Source organism: Pimephales promelas, chromosome 3 (genome assembly GCF_988280905.1).
Source record: "Pimephales promelas chromosome 3, fPimPro1.hap1.1, whole genome shotgun sequence".
Lineage (NCBI taxonomy): Eukaryota > Metazoa > Chordata > Actinopteri > Cypriniformes > Leuciscidae > Pimephales > Pimephales promelas.
This window is the reverse complement of record NC_142771.1, coordinates 33,719,104-33,741,966: the sequence shown is the minus strand read 5'-3', so window position 1 is coordinate 33,741,966 and position 22,863 is coordinate 33,719,104. Positions and strand designations below refer to the sequence as shown.

General features: G+C 35.4%; 2 protein-coding genes across 5 annotated transcripts in view; one reads left to right on the top strand and one right to left on the bottom strand.

Annotated features, from left to right (window-relative positions):
* The window catches only part of mpg (N-methylpurine DNA glycosylase), a 5,080-nt gene extending 1,414 nt beyond the window's left edge, over positions 1–3,666 (top strand). Inside the window, exons 2-3 of the mRNA XM_039686014.2 lie at positions 2,577–2,781; positions 3,058–3,666. Coding sequence (XP_039541948.2) covers positions 2,577–2,781; positions 3,058–3,446 — 594 coding nt within the window. The 3' untranslated portion in view covers positions 3,447–3,666. The remainder of the gene's footprint in view (positions 1–2,576; positions 2,782–3,057) is intronic.
* nprl3 (NPR3-like, GATOR1 complex subunit) lies at positions 1,080–22,863 on the bottom strand. Of its 4 annotated transcripts, XR_016155180.1 has the most exons (15): positions 22,142–22,863; positions 21,866–21,935; positions 19,252–19,290; positions 18,365–18,497; positions 16,778–16,852; positions 12,407–12,560; positions 12,244–12,325; positions 10,945–11,082; positions 10,414–10,570; positions 8,459–8,565; positions 8,181–8,310; positions 7,010–7,199; positions 6,725–6,917; positions 5,005–5,308; positions 1,080–3,401 (listed from the first exon to the last, which is right to left on the bottom strand). XR_016155180.1 is itself a non-coding variant. In XM_039685978.2 (14 exons), exons 1-14 carry the CDS (start codon positions 22,335–22,337, stop codon positions 5,143–5,145), a joined length of 1,830 nt encoding a protein of 609 aa, XP_039541912.2. In that variant the 5' UTR covers positions 22,338–22,863; the 3' UTR covers positions 4,898–5,142. The 4 variants fall into 4 exon arrangements, 3 of the variants coding, with proteins under 3 accessions (XP_039541912.2, XP_039541914.2, XP_039541916.2); XM_039685978.2 differs by lacking the exon at positions 1,080–3,401 and having other exon boundaries at positions 4,898–5,308; XM_039685980.2 differs by lacking the exon at positions 1,080–3,401 and having other exon boundaries at positions 4,898–5,308; positions 12,244–12,322.

The window sequence follows — 22,863 nt, the reverse complement described above, 5'->3', positions numbered from 1 at the left end:
ATCTCGCAATTGCGACATTATATCTCGCAATTCTGACTTTATATCCCGTAATTCTGACTTTATATATTGCAATTCTGACTTTATATCCCATAATTCTGACTTTATATCACGCAATTCTGACTTTATATCACGCAATCCTGACTTTATATCCCGTAATTCTGACTTTATATCACGCAATTCTGACTTTATATCCCGTAATTCTGACTTTATATCACGCAATTCCGACTTTATATCTCGCAATTCTGACTTTATATCCCGTAATTCTGACTTTATATCACGCAATTCGGACTTTATATCTCGCAACTCTGACTTTATATCTCGTAATTCTGACTTTATATCCCGTAATTCTGACTTTATATTACGCAATTCTGACTTTATATCCCGTAATTCTGACTTTATATCACACAATTCCGACTGTATATCTCGCAATTCTGACTTTATATCCCGTAATTCTGACTTTATATCGCGCAATTCTGACTTTATATCTCGCAATTCTGACTTTATATCTCCAATTGTGAGAAATAATGTCAGAATTGCGAGATGTAAACTCGCAATTGTGAGAAAAAAGTCTGAATTGTGAGATAAAAAGTCACAATTAGCTACCTTTTTATTTTCCATTCTGTGGCGGAAACAAGTTTCCATATATATCAGAGTGAAACGGCTTCTTGAACAAGAAAAAATGTAGGGCGGGATTTAATTTTGTCCTTTGGGAATTGAATGTATGGTTGTGGTTTGCTAATAGCCGATCTCATGATGTCAGTAAACACGTCATCAGTGAAGAAAAGTCAAGAGAGAGGGGGAAGTTATTTTGTTTTGCACGGATGAATCATTTATAATAAACACTGCAATATTCCATTTCCCATTTTGCCAATAAATATAGAAAGTAATTTAGATATAAAGTTGAGAATCACTTTGGCTTCTAGTTTTTAATGACTCCCTGTCTTCTTGACTGCAGACAGCATCAATTGCGCTACACTGATTCTCTCACTGTGAACACTTGAAATACAGCTTAACCTCATGGAACCAACTGAATGACAGTTAAATGCAGAGCACAGAATAGACTCGACCGGACACAGAAAGGCCTAATTAGCATTTTAATGAGGTTTAAAATGGAAAGAAGGCTGCTGAAAACATTGAGGCTACTCTAACGAGAAAGTTAGCCACATCGTTGCATTACGGTGCCGATTTTCAGGTTGATTTAACCAGCACAAATGGTGCCCTTGTTTGTTTTCAGTTTACCAGTGTGTAAATAAGGGGGTGTTAATGAGAAGCATGAAAGGCCATTATCATGTGGAAGGGTATCCGGTCTGACCCATAATAGGTTGCTCGGTGTGACCAAGCACTCGTCCAGCGTGACAGCCTGCAGCCAGAGTGGTGGAGAAGGTGACACGACTTGTGGCTTTCACACTCTGTAGCGCTCACTGCATAAACATCGTTCACATCTGTCTTGTATTTGCTTTACCTCCCTGCATGACTGGCTGTAGCATCTTTTAGCACCTTTCAAAGGATAAGTGAACCAAGAACCCACTATGATTGAACACGGACTTGTGTCATGGTTAGTTTTCTGGTTTAAAACACAAATGTCAAGTTCTTATAAATGTAGACTTTGTATTCATTTATGGTTTTGAAAAACTTTACATAAAGTTTACATGACTCTAAAAATATCATGTAATATATTGTTTGTACACCTTAAATATATTTTAACATTAAAAAAAGTTTTACAAATATTTTTCAAACTAAAAAATTAAAAAAAAAAAAAATGTTTTGGGGAGTCATTTTACAACCTGAACCAACCTTGCTTTGTCATAAATAAATAAAAAATTCAAAGAGAAAAGGTCTATTTTAAATAAATGCTGTTTTTTTTATCTCACAACTTTCTGAATCCTGGAAAAAAGGATAAGTTTGACATAAATATTAAAGGAATAGTTCACTTTAAAAAAAAAAAAAACTTCTTCTTTCTACAATCGAAAAGAAATTAAGGTTTTTGATGAAAACATTCCAGGATTTCCTCCATATAATGGACTTCATTGGGAACTAAACGGTTCAATGTCCAAATGAGAGTTTCAGTGCAGCTTCAAAGGGCTTTAAACGACATCAGACGATGAATAAGGGTCTTATCTAGGACCCTTCGAGTCATGACTCGAAAAAAGATTTGTTCAGTCACGAACACTCATCACAGTAAGCGAGCTATTGAGCTTATAAAACTTAAACTTTTATTTTTTATTTTTTAAATGACCAATCGTTTCACTTGATATTCATCGTCTGGTGTCGTTTAAAGCCCATTCAACAGTTTGCACTGAAACTGTCTTTTGGACCTTGAACCGTTTGGTTCCCAATGAGTGTGTGTGAATGTGTGTGTCCCTGTTTTATCATTTATCATAAATATATCACGATCATAGATGCAGTGGTTTAGAAAAACAATAGCCCACCTTTACTGAAAAAGCAACAAGTCAAGGTCTCATCATTAGCCAGCACATGTGATTCTAGTCTCAGTCGTTATAACATATTGGCACATTTGCTCCACCTGCTGGACATAAGATGGTGTTTTTGCAGGATATTATGTTTCTGTTTATTAGGTGTTGGTGAGGAAACTAACTGATGGCACTGAGCTCAGAGCAAGGGTTGTGGAAACCGAAGCATATTTGGGTGGGGAGGACAAGGCGTCCCACTCAGCGGGGGGGAAACGCACAGAGAGGAACACTGCAATGTTCATGAAGCCTGGCACCATCTACGTCTATCCCATCTACGGCATCTACCTCTGCATGAACGTCTCCAGCCAAGGTGAGGCTCCAAAATCCACACATAGGAAAAAGGCTTTACAGGAGACGGAGCCGGAAGGCTGTAACCACAGATTCCTCATCGCTAGTTGCGCAAGAAACAAGTGTTTTGATGCCGTTCTGCTTCTCTCCAACTGTTTCTCATTATAGGTCAAGTTGGCACATTACATAAGACCTAGAGAAAGGTTGGAGCATATGCACAAAGACACAAGCCAACAGGAAGGAGACAGTGAGGAGCCTTGCTAACTACTTTACTATATGTGTGTGTGTGTGTGTGCAGGGGAGGGAGCGGCCGTGCTTTTGCGCTCGCTGGAGCCTTTGAGCAGTCAGGACGTCATGAGGGGCCTGCGAGCGGCCAAACGCAAGGCTGGAGCCAAAACCCTTCGGGACAAAGAGCTCTGCAATGGCCCGTCCAAGTTGTGCCAAGCGCTAGATATACAGCGCTGCTTCGACCGCAGGGATCTGGCCACTGATACAGAGGTGTGGCTTGAGAGGGACCCCGAGCGAGAGACTGTTCCCGCTGGAGAGGTGGTGTCGGCCCATCGGATCGGAGTGGAGTCTCATGGGGAATGGGCAACCAAACCGCTTCGCTTCTACCTGAGAGGACACCCATGTGTGAGCGTCCTGAACAGAGATGCAGAGCGTCAGATGGAAAGGACAGTCTCCTGAAAGATCTTCATGTTATTCGGTCTCTTTAAAGAGATTGTCATCATCTACTCACTCCCATGTTGTTCTAAACTTGTATATTTTTTTTGTTATTTTGGAGAACAGAAAAGGAGAAGTTTAGCAGAATGTCCATGTTGCTCTTTTCCTATATAATAAAATAGATGGTGCCCAGGGATCATCAAGCGCAAAAAAAGGACAAAAAGCACCATTAAAGTATCATGAAGTGTGCTTTATATTCTAAACGCTATTCTCTATAATCTTCTAAGGCCGTATAATAACGTTGTGTGAGCAAAAGGTTGAATTCTACGGAGGCGTATTACATTCACTTGAAGAAAAAACATCTTCTCTATTTTTCTGAATTAACAAGATAATTATCTCAGAATTACGAGATAATTTTTCATGGAAAAAAGTTTTTGCTCTGTTTTTCTGAATTAACGAGTTAATTTTTTATGAGAAATTTTTTTTTGCTCTGTTCTTCTGAATTAATGAGTTAATTTTTCATGAGAAAAAAGTTTTTGCTCTGTTTTTCTGAATTAATGAGTTAATTTTTCATGAATTGTTTTTTTTTGCTCTGTTTTTCTAAATTAACTCGTTAATTCAGAAAAACAGAGCAAAAAAAATTCCATGAAAAATTAACTCATTCATTCAGAAAAACAGAACAAAAACTTTTTTTCTCATGAAAAATTAATTCATTAATTCATAAAAACAGAGCAAAAAAAATTCTCATGAAAAATTAACTCGTTAATTTAGAAAAAACAGAGCAAAACATTTTTACATGAAAAATTATCTCGTAATTCTGAGATAATTAACTTGTTAATTCAGAAAAACAGAGTAGATTTTTTTTCTTCAAGTGAATGCAATACGCCTCCGTAGAATTCTACGTCTTTATTCACCAATAATTGTCTTAACTTACCTCACAAAGCCATCAGATTGAGAGTATAACACACATCTATCATGCTTATCATTTAGTCTTTTCTCGAGCTTGAAAGCGTTACTTTGTGTATTGACAACAAAAAAATAGCGGCACAAATCACAAGCCTCTACGGAAGAAGACATGCAGGTTTGGAACAACATGAGGGCGAGTGAATAATGAGAATTGCCGTTTTTGATTGAACTATTCCTTAGAGTTTGATTTCTGAACAGGTCTGTTTTTTGTAACGTTTCTTTAGTCGTGTTATTCCTGATGCTCATTGATTTTACAGATGTTTGGAAAACCATTCGCACCTCATATAGCAATGACAACCCCCTTTTTCTCTTTCTCTTCCCGATCCCGGTTTCTCTTCAGGGCACGCATTCTTATAGTCTGGAATTGCCATCATGGCATGTGTTTTTGGTCTTGTTTGCTTGAGGAGATGAAATATCACACCAGGGAACGATATCAAAATAGGAGATGCTTGGGTGGAATACTTAAACGATCCATTTAATGGCTGCCCGAGGATGAACTGCACATCACGACCACTGAATCATTTATTAAAATCAACCACATATGAGCTAAAATCATGATAACATAAAAAAATCTTTGGTCAACAGAGTTATATACAGTAGATTATGAGAAACTCACTCTGAAATTGAGCGCTGAGCAGGTCATTATTTTGTTGCAGAAGAACACAGTTTGCTTCTCCATTAGGTTATTTAAGCCACTGATGATGATCAAACACGTCACCCCGTCCTCAGACTCGCGGCGAGTTGAGTGATCTGTTTACTCTGGTGGAGACTGGAACAGAGAGATGATGGGGTCCTCATGATTGGTTATGACTAAAACACTGCGAAACTTGTCGAATAAAGTTTTCAGCTGCGAGCGACGCATGTTCTCATTGTACATGATCTCTTCCAGGTGATGATGGCCTCTGAAGTAATGCAGAAGTCTGAAGAAATAAAACACTTTCTACATTAATATGCACCCAAATAATCCATTTAAAATAAGACTGATTGGACTTCAAGGAGTAGTTCACTTTTAAAAAAACTTTTGCTGATATTTTTCTCACCCGCATGTCATCCAAGATGTCCATGTCTTTATTTCTTCAGTCGTAAAGAAATTAAGGTTTTTGATGAAAACATTCCAGGATTTTTCTCCATATAATGGACTTCAATGGGAACCAAACGGTTCAAAGTCCAAATGAGAGTTTCAGTGCAAACTGCAAATTATTCAAAGGGCTTTAAACGATTCCAGATGATGAATAAGGGTCTTATCTAGCGAAACAATCGGTCATTTAATAAAAAAATAACAAAGTTTAAGTTTTATAAGCCCAAATGGTCGCCTTGCTCTGTTCTGTGATGCGTGTTCGTGACTCTCCTGTTCGAACTCGTTCATTAAAATGAACGAATATTTTTCATTTGGTTCATTCAACGAATGAATTGACCTGGAAAAAGATTTGTTAATTTTGATGAACGAGTTCGACCAGGAGAGTCACGAACACGCATCACAGAACAGAGCAAGGCGAGCATTTGAGCTTATAAAACTTAAACTTTGTTATTTATTTATTAAATGAGCGATCGTTTCGCTTGATAAGACCCTTATTCATCGTCTGGTGTCGTTTAAAGTCCTTTGAAGCTGCACTGAAACTCTTTTGGACCTTGAACTCTTTGGTTCCCATTGAAGTCCATTATATGGAGAAAAAATCCTGGAATGTTTTTATCAAAAATCTTAATTTCTTTTCGACTGAAGAAAGAAAGACGTGGACATCTTGGATGACATGGGGGTGAGTAAATTATCAGCAAAAGTTTTTTTTTAAGTGAACTACTCCTTTCATGTAAACACCTCAGTCGATGCGATTGAGCAAATTTCCGAATTAAATCTTGATCGGGCTGTTGTAGACCATAAATAATCCAATAAACAGGACAAATATAAGCACGTAAACACTTGAATCGGACTATTTTCTGACAGTGCCGTGACACATTTACATTTTACGTCTTATAAATGTGCGTATCTTATGTCTCACATCTTATGAACTGGGCTGCGTTTCCTGCATTTGTCAACAAGGCAAAAACAACATTTATGCTTGCGGTACTGTAGCTCAGATGACATTATCGGTTCATTTAGTCTGATTCTGATCACTGCACATGTGTTTAAAAATTTCGTTTGGAATACATGTAATGCACACGTAAACAAAAATATGAATCAAACTTCAGTGTTTAGGGTTCAATATAAACTTTCAGAATCAGAAATTGGAATGGATTCATTCTGAAAGATGAAAATTAGTACAAACTTACAAAAACACACCTACTGTTCAGAACAAAGTCACATTTGAGATAAAAAAAAGCTATAAAAACCACTCTGTCACCTGGCAAACAAGCGCAGATCCTCTGGGTTCTGTGCCGCTGGGACACGGAGAATGGCCTGCCGCTCATGTTCGGTCAGGCTGGCCAAAAGCGTTTCGGTCATTCTTTTATTAAGAGGAGAGTCTCCTCCGGTCTGCAGCTCAGCGCTGGAGTTGTCCATACTGGGACTCGTCAGGGTCATGTCATCGCTACTTGCTGCAGAGAGAAAATGAGAGAAACTACTGAGACTTTATTTGATTATTTATAATGTGAGTGTCTATGGTGTTGTAGTTAACTGGGTTACATACTGGGAGAGCCGAAGCTCAGGGCACTGGGAGTGCTCAGACTTCGACCTGTAACGCGTGCCGCTAGGGGTGGCTCCTCCTCGCGCAGACCTGGCTCCTCCTCAGTGGGTGGGACCAGCAGATAAACATACGTATGGATCTGAAACAGCAGCCGGTGCTGGAGCATCCATACCACCATCTGAATGAGCTGGGCCTGCCCAGATACACACATAATGGTAACAATAATCGTTGTTCATCTACAATTCTTAAAGGGGTACTTCACAGCTGGCAAAAAGTGTTTTCAATAAAATTTGGCTGTCTATACAGTAAAAAAGGGTGGAAGTTGTTTTTTAAATCAGTGATACCTGACTAGAAATCCTATAACTGGGCATGTTGCCGTCCAAGGCCACTCCCACTAGTCATCTTCGGATACAGTATGCTTGACCAAAGTCAAATACGACCTAGCTTTAGTAGGAAATACTCCTTAGCAAACCTTTAATCCCAATGGTGTCAACTTGTATTGTTCTCTTTGCAAGAATTTAAAGAGTAAACCTTTAGTGGGAGTACTTTCGGTTTCGGATTGTAGGCAGTGGCTAGTTAGTATAATTTGCTCAGTTTGACGTGATATAATAAGCGATCGTTAGATTTAATCAGCGAGATTTACTGCAATGTTTTTTTTTTTCCTCAGTTGGTCCGAAGAACAAAAGTGGTCGTTGCTTACTTGTTCAGATTACATTTTCCAGTGAGGAATGTTGGTCATAAGTCCTAAAAGATTAATCTGTGATTCAGAATGCCAGTATCCACACCGGCACACAGTGACTGACAGCCTCACATTCTCCTCAAAACATTGGTTTCATCCGTGCAGTGCCGTGCCGAGGCACAACTCAAGTAAAGTTGATAATTCTGTGAATGACTGCAATTGCAGATTTCGAACAGAGATGGCGACACAGAGGAACAACTGCGGACTGCAGCTTTAAAGTATAAAGAATAACGTTTTAGTGAATTTATTTACTAATCTCATAGTTCTGATACAGACTGGGCAGACGCATGTGGTAAGTCTAAATTTCAACGCATCTAAAGCTCAGATTGGATCAGAAAATTCTGCATTCGCATATGTACAACTCTCCATTGAAAAGAAATGACTTCCAGCGTGTTGTTTGTCTGAGATAGTAAAATTGTGGCTTACGACACTAACCTCATGCACAGGGGCATCCAGTGGATTCCTGAACTCCGACAGAGATACAGGAAGTGAGAACTTGGCTAACATGGAAGGCAGGTCATGACCTGGAAATTGGAGGGTGAACTCATCAGCCAGAGGAGAGTAGCTGGGAGGAGGAACACACAAAATCACGATTAATGTCTGCAGAGAGGTATTTTGAAGGAATTAAAAGAAGTTACATTTGTTACAGTGTGTTCATTAACACGGACAATGCAAAAGAGCTTCGATTGGTTTTCTAGAGAGCACACACTCACATGGAGATGTTTGCATGGGGGGAGAGCATATACACGTTGTTCTCGCAGAGAGGGTAGATAATGATGGCTTTACCCCAGTACACCAAATGCGCAGCTATCTGGAAGACCTGTGGGAGGCAGTGTTATACTTCAGAGCAGTGGCTCTCCAAGGGACCGGAGCCCAGTAGGGGGCCTCAGCAAACCACCTAGGGGGGCTTAAGATGACTCAACCCTCCTAATGCATTAAAACAAACTGTGTACACCTGTTGCATTCCCGGGTTCGGTGGAACGTAAGCTTATTAAACAGTCATAACGTAATATTTTTCAGCTAAAACCATGTGGAATTTGATCAGTAATTTCACATTAATTGGTGAATGTGTAAAATGTTTTACAGTTTTGAATGTTACCATGTTTTTACCAAGCTAAAACTTAATTTAACCCCTTTTTATTCATTAAAAAAATTAATAAATTCTTTGAAAATTATAATGTTACAACAATTAGAGCAAAAACAGTGTGACGGAAGAATAAAAATATTTTTTTTATCAATATTTATGAGAAATGTAATGTCTATATCATTATATGTAATTTATTGGAACGTAAGCTTATTAAACAGTCTTAAGTAACTTAATATATTTCAGCTAAAACCACATTGAATTTGATCAGTAACTTCTCATCAATTGGTGAATGTGTAAAATGTTTTAAAGTTTTGAATGTTACCGTGTTTTTACCAAGCTAAAACTTTATTTAACCCCTTTTTATTAATTAAAAAAATTAATACATTCTTTGAAAATTATAATGTTACAACAATTAGAGCAAAAACAGTATGACGGAAGAATAAAATATTTTTTTTATCAATATTTATGAGAAATGTAATGTCTATATCATTATATGTAATTTATTGGAACGTAAGCTTATTAAACAGTCTTAAGTAACTTAATATATTTCAGCTAAAACCACATTGAATTTGATCAGTAACTTCTCATCAATTGGTGAATGTGTAAAATGTTTTAAAGTTTTGAATGTTACCGTGTTTTTACCATGCTAAAACTTTATTTAACCCCTTTTTATTAATTAAAAAAATTAATAAATTCTTTGAAAATTATAATGTTACAACAATTAGAGCAAAAACAGTGTGACGGAAGAATAAAAATATTTTTTTTAACAATATTTATGAGAAATGTATTATATGTCTATGTATCATTATGCATTATGTATCAAATATCAAATAAATTATGTGTTTTTTGACAGTCAACACAATTTTTTCGTTAATTTTTAGTCTAAAACTATGAATTAAAAAAAAACCCAAACACATCATGTACCTCTTGCGTGTCAAAACGGACCCGAATGCATAAAGAGGGTTAAATGATTTAAAATAAGCCAAAACAACTACAAATCAAGAGATTTCTTATTCTAATTCAACCTTTCAACAACTATTTTACTTTTCTATGAAGAAACAGGATTCCCATATAACTAGAAAACCTGTAGAGATGTATCCTGTTTGTAAAACTGTGATTTCTGGACCTGGATTACAGTTAATGTAAATTAATAAATCTCAAAACAATTTTTATAATGAATATACATTTTTCTAGTTATGCAAAGCTCTAAAATATTTTGAGTAGAATTTGTAAAAAATAACAATAATTACATTTTATTTGATCCTTAAACAGTAAATAATGATGTGGACAATAAATATTATAGTCAAAATGGTTAAAAAACACTGTTTTATATACAGTATATATACTGTAGTCTTTCCAAAGCATTTCAGCCATAATATTATTATAACAGAATTATTTTCTGTCCACTAGGTGGCAGTATAAGACTAACGATAGCAAAAACAAATGCTATGACATGTTAAACATAACTCTTCATTGTATTTTTGCAAGGACTTACAACTAGAGCTTGTCTTTGTCAAACCAAAGAGAAGCTGAAAACATGAAAAAGGACATGGCTGATAAAAGTGTCATGTAATCAGTGACCTGCAGGAGAGCCAGGTCAGCGTCCTGAGCCAGCTGCTGCAGGTTCTTGACGGCTGAGCAGGTCTTGATGAGGCGCACTAGAGCAGGAGAGCAGTCCAGAGGGAGCTGAGCCAGCAAGGTCTTCTCACTGTCCAGCAGCAGCAGTGCATGATACGGCCTGCAGGGGGCACACACCACCACTTGAGTTTAAACTACACTCTGGACAAATAGCAAGTGCACTTGATCATGCAAGCAAAAAACCATGCTATTGCTGACGTAAATAGTATACACACTGTGCACAGAGAATAAATTACTATATTTGCCAAAAATAGCACTTAATAACAAAGTACACACTGAGTACAATTTCCCATTGTTCAATGTAAACACGCATTTTGCTTGCATGAAACAAGAAAGAAAATGAGTTCACAAAATTGCATAAAGAAAGCAAATTAGCTGGTTTTATTTTCAAGAATATCAGCAACTTGCTGAATTAAATGCAACATGATGATGGGGACATCAACACAAATGTTTTGGATATATGCTGCCACTCACCGAATGGCCTTCAGGCTGCGCTCAAGAGCCTCTGGTGGGATGTGTTTCCCTCCTACACGGTGGATTTTGTGCGGAAGGCAGAAACTGACCTCAAGCCAGTTATTGATGTGAAGCCGAACAACTCCAGTTGTGCAGAGACTGAAAACAATAAAGTCTATAAGGATACCATGACAGAAATTACAAGAGTGTTTCTTTCAGTTTAAAATAGAGACTCAAGACGTACTGCTTGTCTGTCCACCTTATTTTGCAAAGCAGAAGCTTTATTCTGTGAAATATGCGAGGCTTCGGATTCATTAGATGCTATAGGGAAATAACTAAAATAATAACAAAAGAGCAGTAAATTTGCTGTGTTTGTGATTAAAATAAATTTACAATAAATACTACACATTTAAGTTACAAAATTGACTCTTACATTCGAAATAAGTGGATAAAACTGTATGCAACATTTAGTTGTATATGAAAATTATGTATTTCATGCATAAGAATTTAAAGGAGCAGTTCACTTTTAAAAAAACTTTTGCTGATAATTTACTCACCCCCATGTCATCCAAGATGTCCATGTCTTTCTTTCTTCAGTCAAAAAGAAATTAAGGTTTTTGATGAAAACATTCCAGGATTTTCTCCATATAATGGACTTCAATGGGAACCAAACGGTTCAAATGAGAGTTTTAGTGCAGCTTCAAAGGGCTTTAAACGACACCAGACGATGAATCAGGGTCTTATCAAGCGAAACGATCGCTCATTTAAAAAAGAAATAAAAAAGTTTAAGTTTTATAAGCTCAAATGCTCGCCTTGCTCTGCTCTGTGATGAGCGTTCGTGACTTCAAAACGGACAAATCTTTTTTCGAGTCATGACTCGAAGGATCCTAGATACGACCGTTATTCATCGTCTGGTGTCGTTTAAAACCATTTGAACAGTTTGCACTGAAACTGTCATTTGGACCTTGAACCGTTTGGTTCCCATTGAAGTCCATTATATGGAGAAAATCCTGGAATGTTTTCATCAAAAACCTTAATTTCTTTTCGACTGAAGAAAGAAAGACATGGACATCTTGGATGACATAGAGGTGAGTAAATTATCAGCAAAAGGTTTTTTTAACCCCTCAATAACCCATGTTGCATTACATGCTGCATTATTAGCCCAGCAGGACATGTTCCTTTTAAACAATTATCCCAACTATCCTTACTCCTCCTAACCATAACCTAGTACCCCTAAAATCAAAGGGACATTTGTTGATAAGAATGTTACCAACCCGATGACAGGAATGGGTAAATGACGGTTAACGCAACACTACTCACCTGTCATAGGCCTCCTTTAGGTCTCGAGCTAATTTACACTTGGGAAGGATCTGGCGAAACGGCGACTGTGGGGTGCCGTCTGCTATAATAACAGGTAAATGTCATGGTGAAAATCATGTAATCATGATTATATTAGCAGGACAAACACTGAGGGGTGTCTCACTCTCAGTCATGGTGGTGACCTCGTCCTGCATTGCTAGCATGAGCTTGGCCTCTCTGGTGAGGTACTGGCATCTGCGCTCCTCGTGCTGCAGGGCTATGGCGATGCGACGAGACAGGTTATGCATGCAGTTGATGACTGAGGCGTCCGCATTGGCCTGAAGAACACAGTGAACACAGACAAACAGTTATTGTGTTTATTTAATGAGGTCACAATGTTCCATGAGCAATGTTGCATTTATTCATGCATACAATGGCTTCAATAGTAATAAACCTTTTCCACGATGAGCAGTGTTGGGGGTAACATACTACAAATAACGCAAGTCACGTAATCAGATCACTTTTTTCAAGAAACCAGTAAAGTAACACATTGCTTTTGAATGTAAACTTTTAAAAGGTACTATTTCAAACAAGCAACACAAGATATTTTGTTTTCCCTTGCATTGACAGACAGCTCTCCTGTCCCCATGTTGAGATAAATCAGGAGTAAGTGTTGTGTAGATTAGACTGCATTTATGCACAAAAACAGATAATGAACAAAGAGTAACGTGCAAACTCAGAATATGACGCAAACCCGCAATAATTAAATTAGGTAAATAACACAAATATACTTTATGTATTCAATCTCACTTTATTGGGCAATGTCTTTGCTGCTGACCTTCGATGATTAATTCAAACATAAGCAAAAATTACTTTAGATGAACATCACATAGTGTTTCTTTCTCTCATTTTTTTCTTTTATTGCATAGCCCTCAAACTGTATTCACGTTATAGCTCTTAATCCTGTAATTGTGGACAAATGTGGGCACAGAGGAATTTTTATTTATTATAAATGTTATATCACTGTCTTCGATAAAGTTTTGTCTATCCATTTATGGTTTTTTTTATTTTATTTTGGGGGTATTTTTGAATTTATTTACTTCAAAAAGTACCATATTTTTTTGCAGATTATGCTTATTTTTATGTTTTATTTTTTTAACTACATTAAAATATCATTCCAATAAGTTCTTAGAGCTAAAACCTAAAGATGAAGTGACTTTGCTGTCACCTGGTGTCTTATTTTGGCTTATTTTAGAATGCTCTAAATTTCAGTTTTTGCCATTCATTTCTATGGGTGCCCATTTTTGACCCAAATACAAGATTAAGAAGGTTTTTTTCACCCACTTAACATTGTAGAATTGAGTCAAAAAAAACTGTGTGTGTTCAGGCGGCAAACTTAGGAAAAGTAGCCAAGTCTTGTACCACTCAGATCAAGGGAAGTATTTTTAAAAAATATATCAAAACTATTTTGCCCACATTTGTCCAGAATACGGTTTTAGGGTTAAATAAAAGTGCTAAGCTTTCTTCTCCTGCATCCTATTATTCTGTAATCCAGAATGTAAGGTTTGTTTGAGCGGCGCCGTGTACTTTACAGGAGTTCAAAATTGGCCAAAAATATAACTTTAATGTAATTAATGTAACATTACTTTCCATAAAAGGTAATTTTGCTTTAAGGTTGCTTTAAGTAGTAACACAATATTGTAATTACTTTTAAAAGTAGCTTTGCCCAACACTGGTGATGATTTTATATTTTTTGGGGGACAAAGTAAAACATGTCAAACTATGCTGAAATCTTAATGAATAAACTAAAAAAAGCTTAATTGAAATGAACAACATTTTTAAAAAGATAAATTTGGTATAATCGTATATTTTAATAAAACTGTTTCACTGCTTTCTTAAAATCCATTAAAATCATGTAGTTCAACATTTAACCTATTCAAGGTGTGAAAAACATATGTTCGTACTTTTTGCTTGGTTTCACTAAATGACATTTTTTACATTTTTAACTTCAAACTTAAAATTTCTCAAAACCCTATGAAACAAATATTAATATAAACAGTACATATATAAAGAAAAAAACAGTTATAGATGACTTTTCTTTGTAAATGACTTTTCTTTGACAAATATCTCTAATGCAAACTATAAAATGACAGCCAAAAACCTGTCTTTGTTGGCCTTTTGTTAAAAAATGTTTTTAACTTTTCCTTTTTTACTGTTCACGATGCCTCACAAGGAGCAAAATAAGATTAAAAAATTCTCCTAGATTTAATATCCTAATATTTGTAATATGCATGTGCAGTGTACTGTAGTAACATGATTATAGATGACAAGAAACCTAAAGGTGTATATAATCTAATTATAAGTTAAAACGTTCCAGTTAAATCTAAATGTGCACATTATTCCACAAATTACTATTTTTAGTCCACAAAAATACAGTACATGATGTATATACAGTATGAAGAGTTCAGATGCAAAAGCCTCTAAATGCCATTTGAAATTTTCTTCTTTAATGATGATTTTTATCAAACTTGTATATTTAAGTCCAGTAATTTCACTTAAATAACAATTAATAGGTAATCTTCATTGCCATTTAAGTGAAATTACTGAACTTAAATATACAAGCTTGATAAAAAATTATCATTCTAGAAGAAAATTTCAAATGGCACTTAGAGGCTTTTGCATCTGAACTCTTCATATGATAACAGTCTTTGTTCATTTGATTCATGCAATAATTGCACACAATGACTTGAATAGACCTTTTGTGTCATTAACATGTTTGTCATTTCTGCATTTTAATATTTGTACCTAATTAGGTTGTACAACCTAATATTTTACAGAATATATTCTTGTGCCCATATGGCAAACTTGCCGAGTAACGGTGGGCAGTGTGACAGAGGGAGGGTCCCGAGTACAGGGAGTGGGCATTGCTGGAGAACTGATAGGAGCGTGAGTGTGCATTTTCTGCAGCTGGAGCTTTGACTCAGCTCTCTGCCATGTTTAGTCATGGTGGCAGCGGGGCGGGTCTGATCATGTGTGGTCTGATTGTGAGGAGAACAGAGTCCCGCCTCCCTGTCAGGCTGTCAGATAGACAGCACATGGGAGGCTTATCAAAATCGACACCCTTTCTGAGAAACTCTTGACCTCACATATCCTCACAAACAGCTGATTCACTACACAGGGGCTCCAAAAGTATTCTGGAATTAAAAATGTATACTTTTTCTTTTGCAATACATCTTAAGCAATGATCAAACCAAATTATGATCTATGATCAATGATCAAATAAATCAAATAAAAAATCAAATAAAAATAAAACACTAAAAAATATCTTTGGGGGCAAACATATCAAATTAGTGGTTTTAAGATAGTAATGGCATTTAATTAAGTTATTAAATCTTAAAAATGTAAAATTAAAATAAATAATTCAAAAATCAAATAAAAATAAAAATAAAACACTAAAAAATATCTCTGGGGGCCAACATATCAAATAATGGTTTTAAGATAGTAATTACATTTAATTAAGTTATTAAATCTTACAAATGTCAAATTAATATAAATAATTCAAAAATCAAAATCAAATAAAAATAAAACACTAAAAAATATCTTTGGGGGCAAACATATCAAATTAGTGGTTTTAAGATAGTAATTGCATTTAATTAAGTTATTAAATCTTGAAAAATGTAAAATTAAAATAAATAATTCAAAAATCAAATAAAAATAAAAATAAAACACTAAAAAATATCTTTGGGGGCCAACATATCAAATAATGGTTTTAAGATAGTAATTACATTTAATTAAGTTATTAAATCTTACAAATGTCAAATTAATATAAATAATTCAAAAATCAAATAAAAATAAAAATAAAACACTAAAAAATATCTTTGGGGGCAAACATATCAAATTAGTGGTTTTAAGATAGTAATTGCATTTATTTAAGTTATTACATCTTGAAAAATGTAAAATTAAAATAAATAATTCAAAAATCAAATAAAAATAAAACACTAAAAAATATCTTTGGGGGCCAACATATCAAATAATGGTTTTAAGATAGTAATTGCATTTAATTAAGTTATTAAATCTTAAAAATGTAAAATTAAAATAAATAATTCAAAAATCAAATAAAAATAAAACTCTAAAAAAGATTAAAAAGAATATTTTAGTTTGTTTACCTGCATGTCATTAAACCATTAACCAATATCAGAGAATCTTATTAAGATTCTCTAATAAAACTTAATTTTATTATTTCCCTATAACTTATTAACTGAAAATTGAAGGAGTAACTTCAAGTAAATATAGTACGTGAAAGAGGTGACGGAAAAGTTGGGGAATCCCTGCATTGAATGTAAATATGAAATGACGTGAATATGTATTCACATCATGTGTTTGATGGACAATAGCCTTCCATAACAATAGAGATATAGTAATACATGGTTAAACGAGTCACTGAGTGAAAATTAATGTGTTTGTCAGGAGCTGAATAGATATGCAGTGTGGCAATGTTAAGAAAACAGTTCTGATTATCTCATTAAGAGTTTGTTTAAATATGATGTTTTCTTACCCTTAAAGCAAAAACCACACTGAACAGGATCATGGTGGGCAGCTCTCTTTTTGGGGATGGGTCAGTTTTGGAGACCTGGGTAAAGGAATATCATTAATAAGTAGAATTAGATTAAGCTCATTTTATTATTAAACATGCCTTTCAAAAGGTAGACACATGATGATACCTTTAGAGCACTGATGAATAATGTTAGTTGTCTTTGAAAGTTGCGTATATTACGGTAAATGAATTGAATGTTGCATTAAGTGTATTGCAGTTCAAGTTCTAAAAAAGTACAATCTTGACTTATTTATAACAAGTCATGACAACTATAATTATATATTTGATAAATAAATGTGATGTGTGCATGTAGATTATACTTTCATTTTGCAAGTTTTGTGTTGTTAACATACATAACAGAAAAAGTGATAATTTAATAATCAGAATCAATTCTGAATTTTTCTGCAGCTTGAATCTTTGCTGTAAAGCAAGTTAAATTCTCATTGAACAAAAGCAAAGTATTTCTTGGCATAGTGGTCTCCTTACATATGTTCTCTCTAACAGAAGGTGGAGCTGTAAGCCTGTGATCATGGTAGCTGTCAGTGCCTAATTATATCAGCAGCTCATCATACAAACATGCAGCTGTTTCCTGACGCTCAAACATTTGAGCCGTTTATGGGAAGAAAAAATGGCCAAATTTCACAGTTCAAAATCCTTTCCTAACCTAATGCAGTACAGACTATAGTTCAAAATTCTGGAGTCAGTAAGATATTTAAGAAACTAATACTTTTATTCATCAAGGATGCATGTAATTAATCAAAAGTGACAGTAATTGATCAGATTTTGGTTTCCACCAACTATTAAGTTAATTAAACTATTAACAGTTTTTAAAATTGATAATAATAAATGTTTCTTGAGCAGCAAATCAAATTTACTAAAAGTTTCTTGATAATAATCGAAAAGAAATTAAGGTTTTTGATGAAAACATTCCAGGATTTTTCTCCATATAATGGACTTCAATGGGAACCAAACGGTTCAAGGTCCAAATGAGAGTTTCAGTGCAAACTGTTCAAAGGGCTTTAAACGATTCCAGACGATGAATAAGGGTCTTATCAAGCGAAACGATCGCTCATTTAAAAAAAAAAAAACAAAGTTTAAGTTTTATAAGCACAAATGCTCGCCTTGCTCTGTTCTGTGATGCACGTTTGTGACTCTCCTGTTCAAATTCGTTCATCAAAATGAACAAATCTTTTTTCGAGTCCTTGATAAGACCCTTATTCATCGTCTCGTGTCGTTTAAAGCCCTTTGAAGCTGCACACAAACTCTCATTTGGACCTTGAACCGTTTGGTTCCCATTGAAGTCCATTATATGGAGAAAAATCCTGGAATGTTTTCATCAAAAACCTTAATTTCTTTTTGCATGAAGAAAGAAAGACATGAACATCTTGAATGACATGGGGGTGAGTAAATTATCAGCAAAACTTTTTTTTTTAAAGTGAACTACTCCTTTAACATCACAGGAATAGATAACATTTTAAAATACATTAAAACAGAAATGAGTTATATTAAATTGCAATCAAATTTCAGAAGATATTTGGTATGTCTCACCTGAATACTATGCGGAAGCTGCAGTAAAGTTGGATGTCCGACAAAGCGCACATTGTCTATTTTTAGTTCAAACTTCTTGCCGCACATATCAGACTTGGTAGCCAAGATGGTGGCGAGAATAATATCGGAAAACCTTTGAAGGTAAATGAATAAAAAGAGGAATGAAAAAAAGACATCGCAGGGAAGGTAAAACTAAAATCACCGGGTTCAATTAAGGCATAATAAGTGCTAATCTACTCATAAAAACATTCTCTAAACATATTTCTAGGGGATTCACAAGGGGTGGGTGATTGGGTAAATGATTCAGTGAAGCCTCTAGACTTTCTCCCCTGATCTAAACCTTTAAAATGCACTTATAAGTGAGTGATAGTTTCCCTCTGGCAGTGATGAATTTAAATATCGCTCACTGTATATATTTCACCCACTCAGACAAGTCCTTTAGTGAGACAGACCCCAAGAAGGCCCGTGGCACACAAGTCAGTGGTCTGATTCAAACATTTAATTATGTGCGGAGTAAAGAAAGAAAGAAAGAAAGGAAAACAGGACTTGAAATGTGTTGAGTTCATGAGCATTGCATTAATGCAGGCCCATCACCTGTAACCACACTGGATTGAATAGCATTTCTTGATTGCAAACGTATCTCAGGTGATTCCCAAAATACTGTATTTCAATTAATTTCAATGAATGTAAGAGCAAAATCATAATCGTACCAATGCAACTTCTTCAAATCCATGACCCGATTTAAGCTGATACTTTGACATAAATTACACAGGCTATCACAATTACTCAAATTTCTCGTACGTAATTATCAGGAAGAGAAAATGAACAAAGATGTGGTGCTCTGGAAAAAAGGAGAGGTGGTTTAGAGAATGGGGGTTTAATCTTACCCTGCTACCAACTGTTCATCAGTTAATGGAGTTTGTTCTCTGAAATGGGAATAGGGCCATAAAAAAGAAAAAACAAAACAACAAAAGAAAGAAAGAAATGCAGCAGACAAGTTGGCAGGATGCATGACATAGGGGTGACAAAAACAAACCAAATTTTAAGATTGAAGATTGATCATCCAGGACAGTAAGTTTCTTTTCTTTTTACATATTTAATACTGGTGGTTACAATGTTTAAGGGGCTATATGTACGAATTGTCTTGTATTAATCGCTTTTATTTATTACCAATGTATGAACATCCCATTAACGAAATAGGTTGTCTCTGAAAGCCTGTCGGCTGATTTGTACGTGATGGATTCGGGACAGTTCTGACAGGAAAATCAAAAGCATGTGACGATTACAAGCGCTCCAGAGAGACTCTCTTCCGTTCTATGACACATGAAACAAATGTGTCAGGAAAATGCCCAAAGAGCCGCAAAGAAAAGGGATTCATTCCAACTATAGCCTCAGCCAGATCTATATAGTCTATGGTCTCAAATATACTTTAGTAATAAACTATTATAATATGGATGACGTCAGGATATCACTGAAAGGGTATTTCCAACTTTTTTCTACTTCTAAGCGAAGAATGAAAATGAACTTTACCATTGCTTTGTCCGAAATCACCCACTACTCACTATATAGTAGACTATATAGTGAGCTCGCCATTTTGTAGTGCTGTCCGAATGTATAGTGATGATTATTATACCCTATATAGTCCACTCAGTGTATCCCAGAATGCATTTTGAAAAGTAGTGTACAACCGATGGTCACTAACCCAAGCCTTACATACCATCATGCATTGCGCTGATCGTAAAAATAAGTTATAATCATGTGTGGAGTAGCGCGTTATAACAGAAACAGACAGAAATGACTTTTAGTTTTTAAATTTTGGAGAAATAAGCTCAATGTAACGTAATATATTTATTTAAAAAAAAATCTATTTAGAGAGCCCAGAGCCGGCTCGGCACCAGCAGACAGATGATGGCGCGTTTAAATAGTGCGACAGCATTGACGTAATCAACGACGCCGAGAGACGATCGAGTAGTGTCCGAAAGTGGTTCCATTATGCTGGTGAGCTTACTATATAGTGCTCTATAGTTACTATATTAGTGGTTTGAGTGGAGATTTCGGACACAGCGCATGAGTGTATCAGAGCCTTAAATCACGTTCAGACTCCTGTACGTCACGTGTGCACGAATGTGAGCCTGAGCAATAAGTTGCTGGCTGCAGTTCACTTGATGGCCACCGGTGTCGCTAATAACAGGGTTTCTGAATTCTACATATAGACCTTTGAAAGTGTGATTATTTGTTTATTATTTGTTTGTCCTTTCATTTAACGTAATAAATTACCTTTATCAAGTAAAATGTTATCACAAACGACACCCGATGTTGTAAGGCATTTTTTGCTTAATATAATGGCTTATAATTTAGCCTATAATAATAATATTAGGAAAAATAATACAATGTAGCCTACTATACACTGCCATTCAAAAGTTTGGGATCGGTACGATTTTTTGTGTTTTTAAAATAAGTATTTTCTGCTCACCGAGGCTGCATTTATTTTATTTAAAAGACAAAAAAAAGTAATATTGTGAAATATTATTACAATTTAAAAGAACTGTTTTCTGTTTGAATATATTTTAAAATGTAATTTATTCCTGTGATGGCAGAGCTGAGTTTTCAGCATCATTACTCCAGTCTATGATCCTTCAGTAATACGTCTAATAAGCTGATTTGCAGCTCAAGAAACGTGTGTTATTATCAATGATGAAAACAGTTGTATATAATTTTTTTTCAGGATTCTTTGATTAATAGAAAATTTAAAAGAACATAATTTATCTGAAATAGAAAGCTTTTGTAACACCATACACTACCGTTCAAAAGTTTTTGGGGTCAGTAAGATTTTTTTGGGGGGGTTCGGAAAGAAATTAAAGAAATTATTATTTTTATTCAGCAAGGATGCTTTAAATTGATCATTCGATTTCAAATAAATGCTGTTCTTTTGAACTTTCTATTAATCAAAGAATAAAAAAAAAAACTTGATTTCAACAGTATGGGAACAGTATGGGATCAAACCAAAAACATTTTTTTAGTATTTTTAATCAAATAAATGCAGCCTGGGCAAGCAGAAGAAACTTATTTTAAAAACATTTATAAAAACATATGTATATCACGCAATAATATTGGTAACCAGATTTCAGAGGGATACAGTGGCACTTTTACGGCACATTTAATATGTTATTTTATAATCATATACCTAAACCTATCACATATAACATGTTAATTCATAGTCAAGTTTAATGAAGTTTCTGTATCGGGCCATACGTACATTGTGGTTTATAAGCACACACTAATAATATCCAGATAGCAACATTGAAACATACAACAGTGGACATCATGAACTCTGGGGACACTGGTGATTTCTTAACATGCCACTAGGTTTATCCCATGCAGAAAAATGCTGACAACAATGTAGTCTATTATCAGAAAGGACATTTACATCAACAACACACATGCACACTTAAAAAAGCAACTTAAGTAGAAAAGTAATAAACAAATCCTTGCTTATAGTACCTTGCGTCACCATCCTGGTCCTCCGTAGAGTCGCCTGATGTATTCAACACATATGGGCTTCGCTGTTTTGCTTTAATTAAATAAAAATACACACCTTAAAAGGTTAAATTATTTGTGTATTGCATGTGTAAAGTACTGTGATTGACAGTAGAAATGTGTCAAAGCATATCAATCACAGCAGTGTCAGGTTAAAACTCATCATATGCAGACATAAATATTACAATCCCCAGGACAAATGCCAGGATAACACACAGAAGAGAAAGCAGGAACACTTACATGCTGCTGATGAAGTGTTTTCAGACACCTTCTGGAACGGGTATCTGAAGAGCAGTTTATTTCCTCTGCTGCCAGAGCTAACTAGTATAACGCTTATGGGACTTGTTTTTTCACCATTTGGATGCAGGCTAGATTCAGACTGCTTCCATATCAGCTTCTCATCTGAATTTAAATCTGGAGACCACTGCTTGTACATCCTGACGCGTATTCTTAAGCATATAACTTATAAATCTCAATCGAATTAAGGTTGCAGGTGAAGCTGAAACCGTGCAATGTAACATTTACATTACAAGTTTGGACAGCTAGCAGCTAAAGGGTGATAATTGATAGTTTAACTGAATGAGTGTAAGACATACGATGCACTTGATGTACTGCACCTCTTATAACCTGAAAAGAGAACTGACAACCTAACTCAACCTAACCCTAAACCTAACGAATATGGGAGATAATGGCAGTATAACACTTTCTGTTAGCCTGCTAGCTAACCAAAAGCACTACACAAAGGCAAACAAGTTAATGGTATCATTCGATATAGTAAACCAAAATGGTTTGTCCATCAGTCACCAGCTGGCGTCATTGAATATGTGCAACTAATCTGACAGTGAAGTGAAAGACAGTGAAAACGGAGAGCTAAATAAATAAGCGTCATTCTTTACTGATACATACAACATTACCGCCTAGCAGGTCAGTGTTTAGTGTTACACTATGTGCGCCGAAGATAC

Excerpts from the sequence above, each read along its gene's own strand:
- nprl3 (XM_039685978.2), bottom strand. The coding sequence starts at position 22,337 with ATGTACAAGCAGTGGTCTCCAGATTTAAATTCAGATGAGAAGCTGATA. Across the intron at positions 6,918-7,009 it reads CCTGAGCTTCGGCTCTCCCA|CAAGTAGCGATGACATGACC; the intron begins GTATGTAACCCA and ends TTCTCTCTGCAG. Across the intron at positions 5,309-6,724 it reads GATCTGCGCTTGTTTGCCAG|ACTTCTGCATTACTTCAGAG; the intron begins GTGACAGAGTGG and ends TTATTTCTTCAG.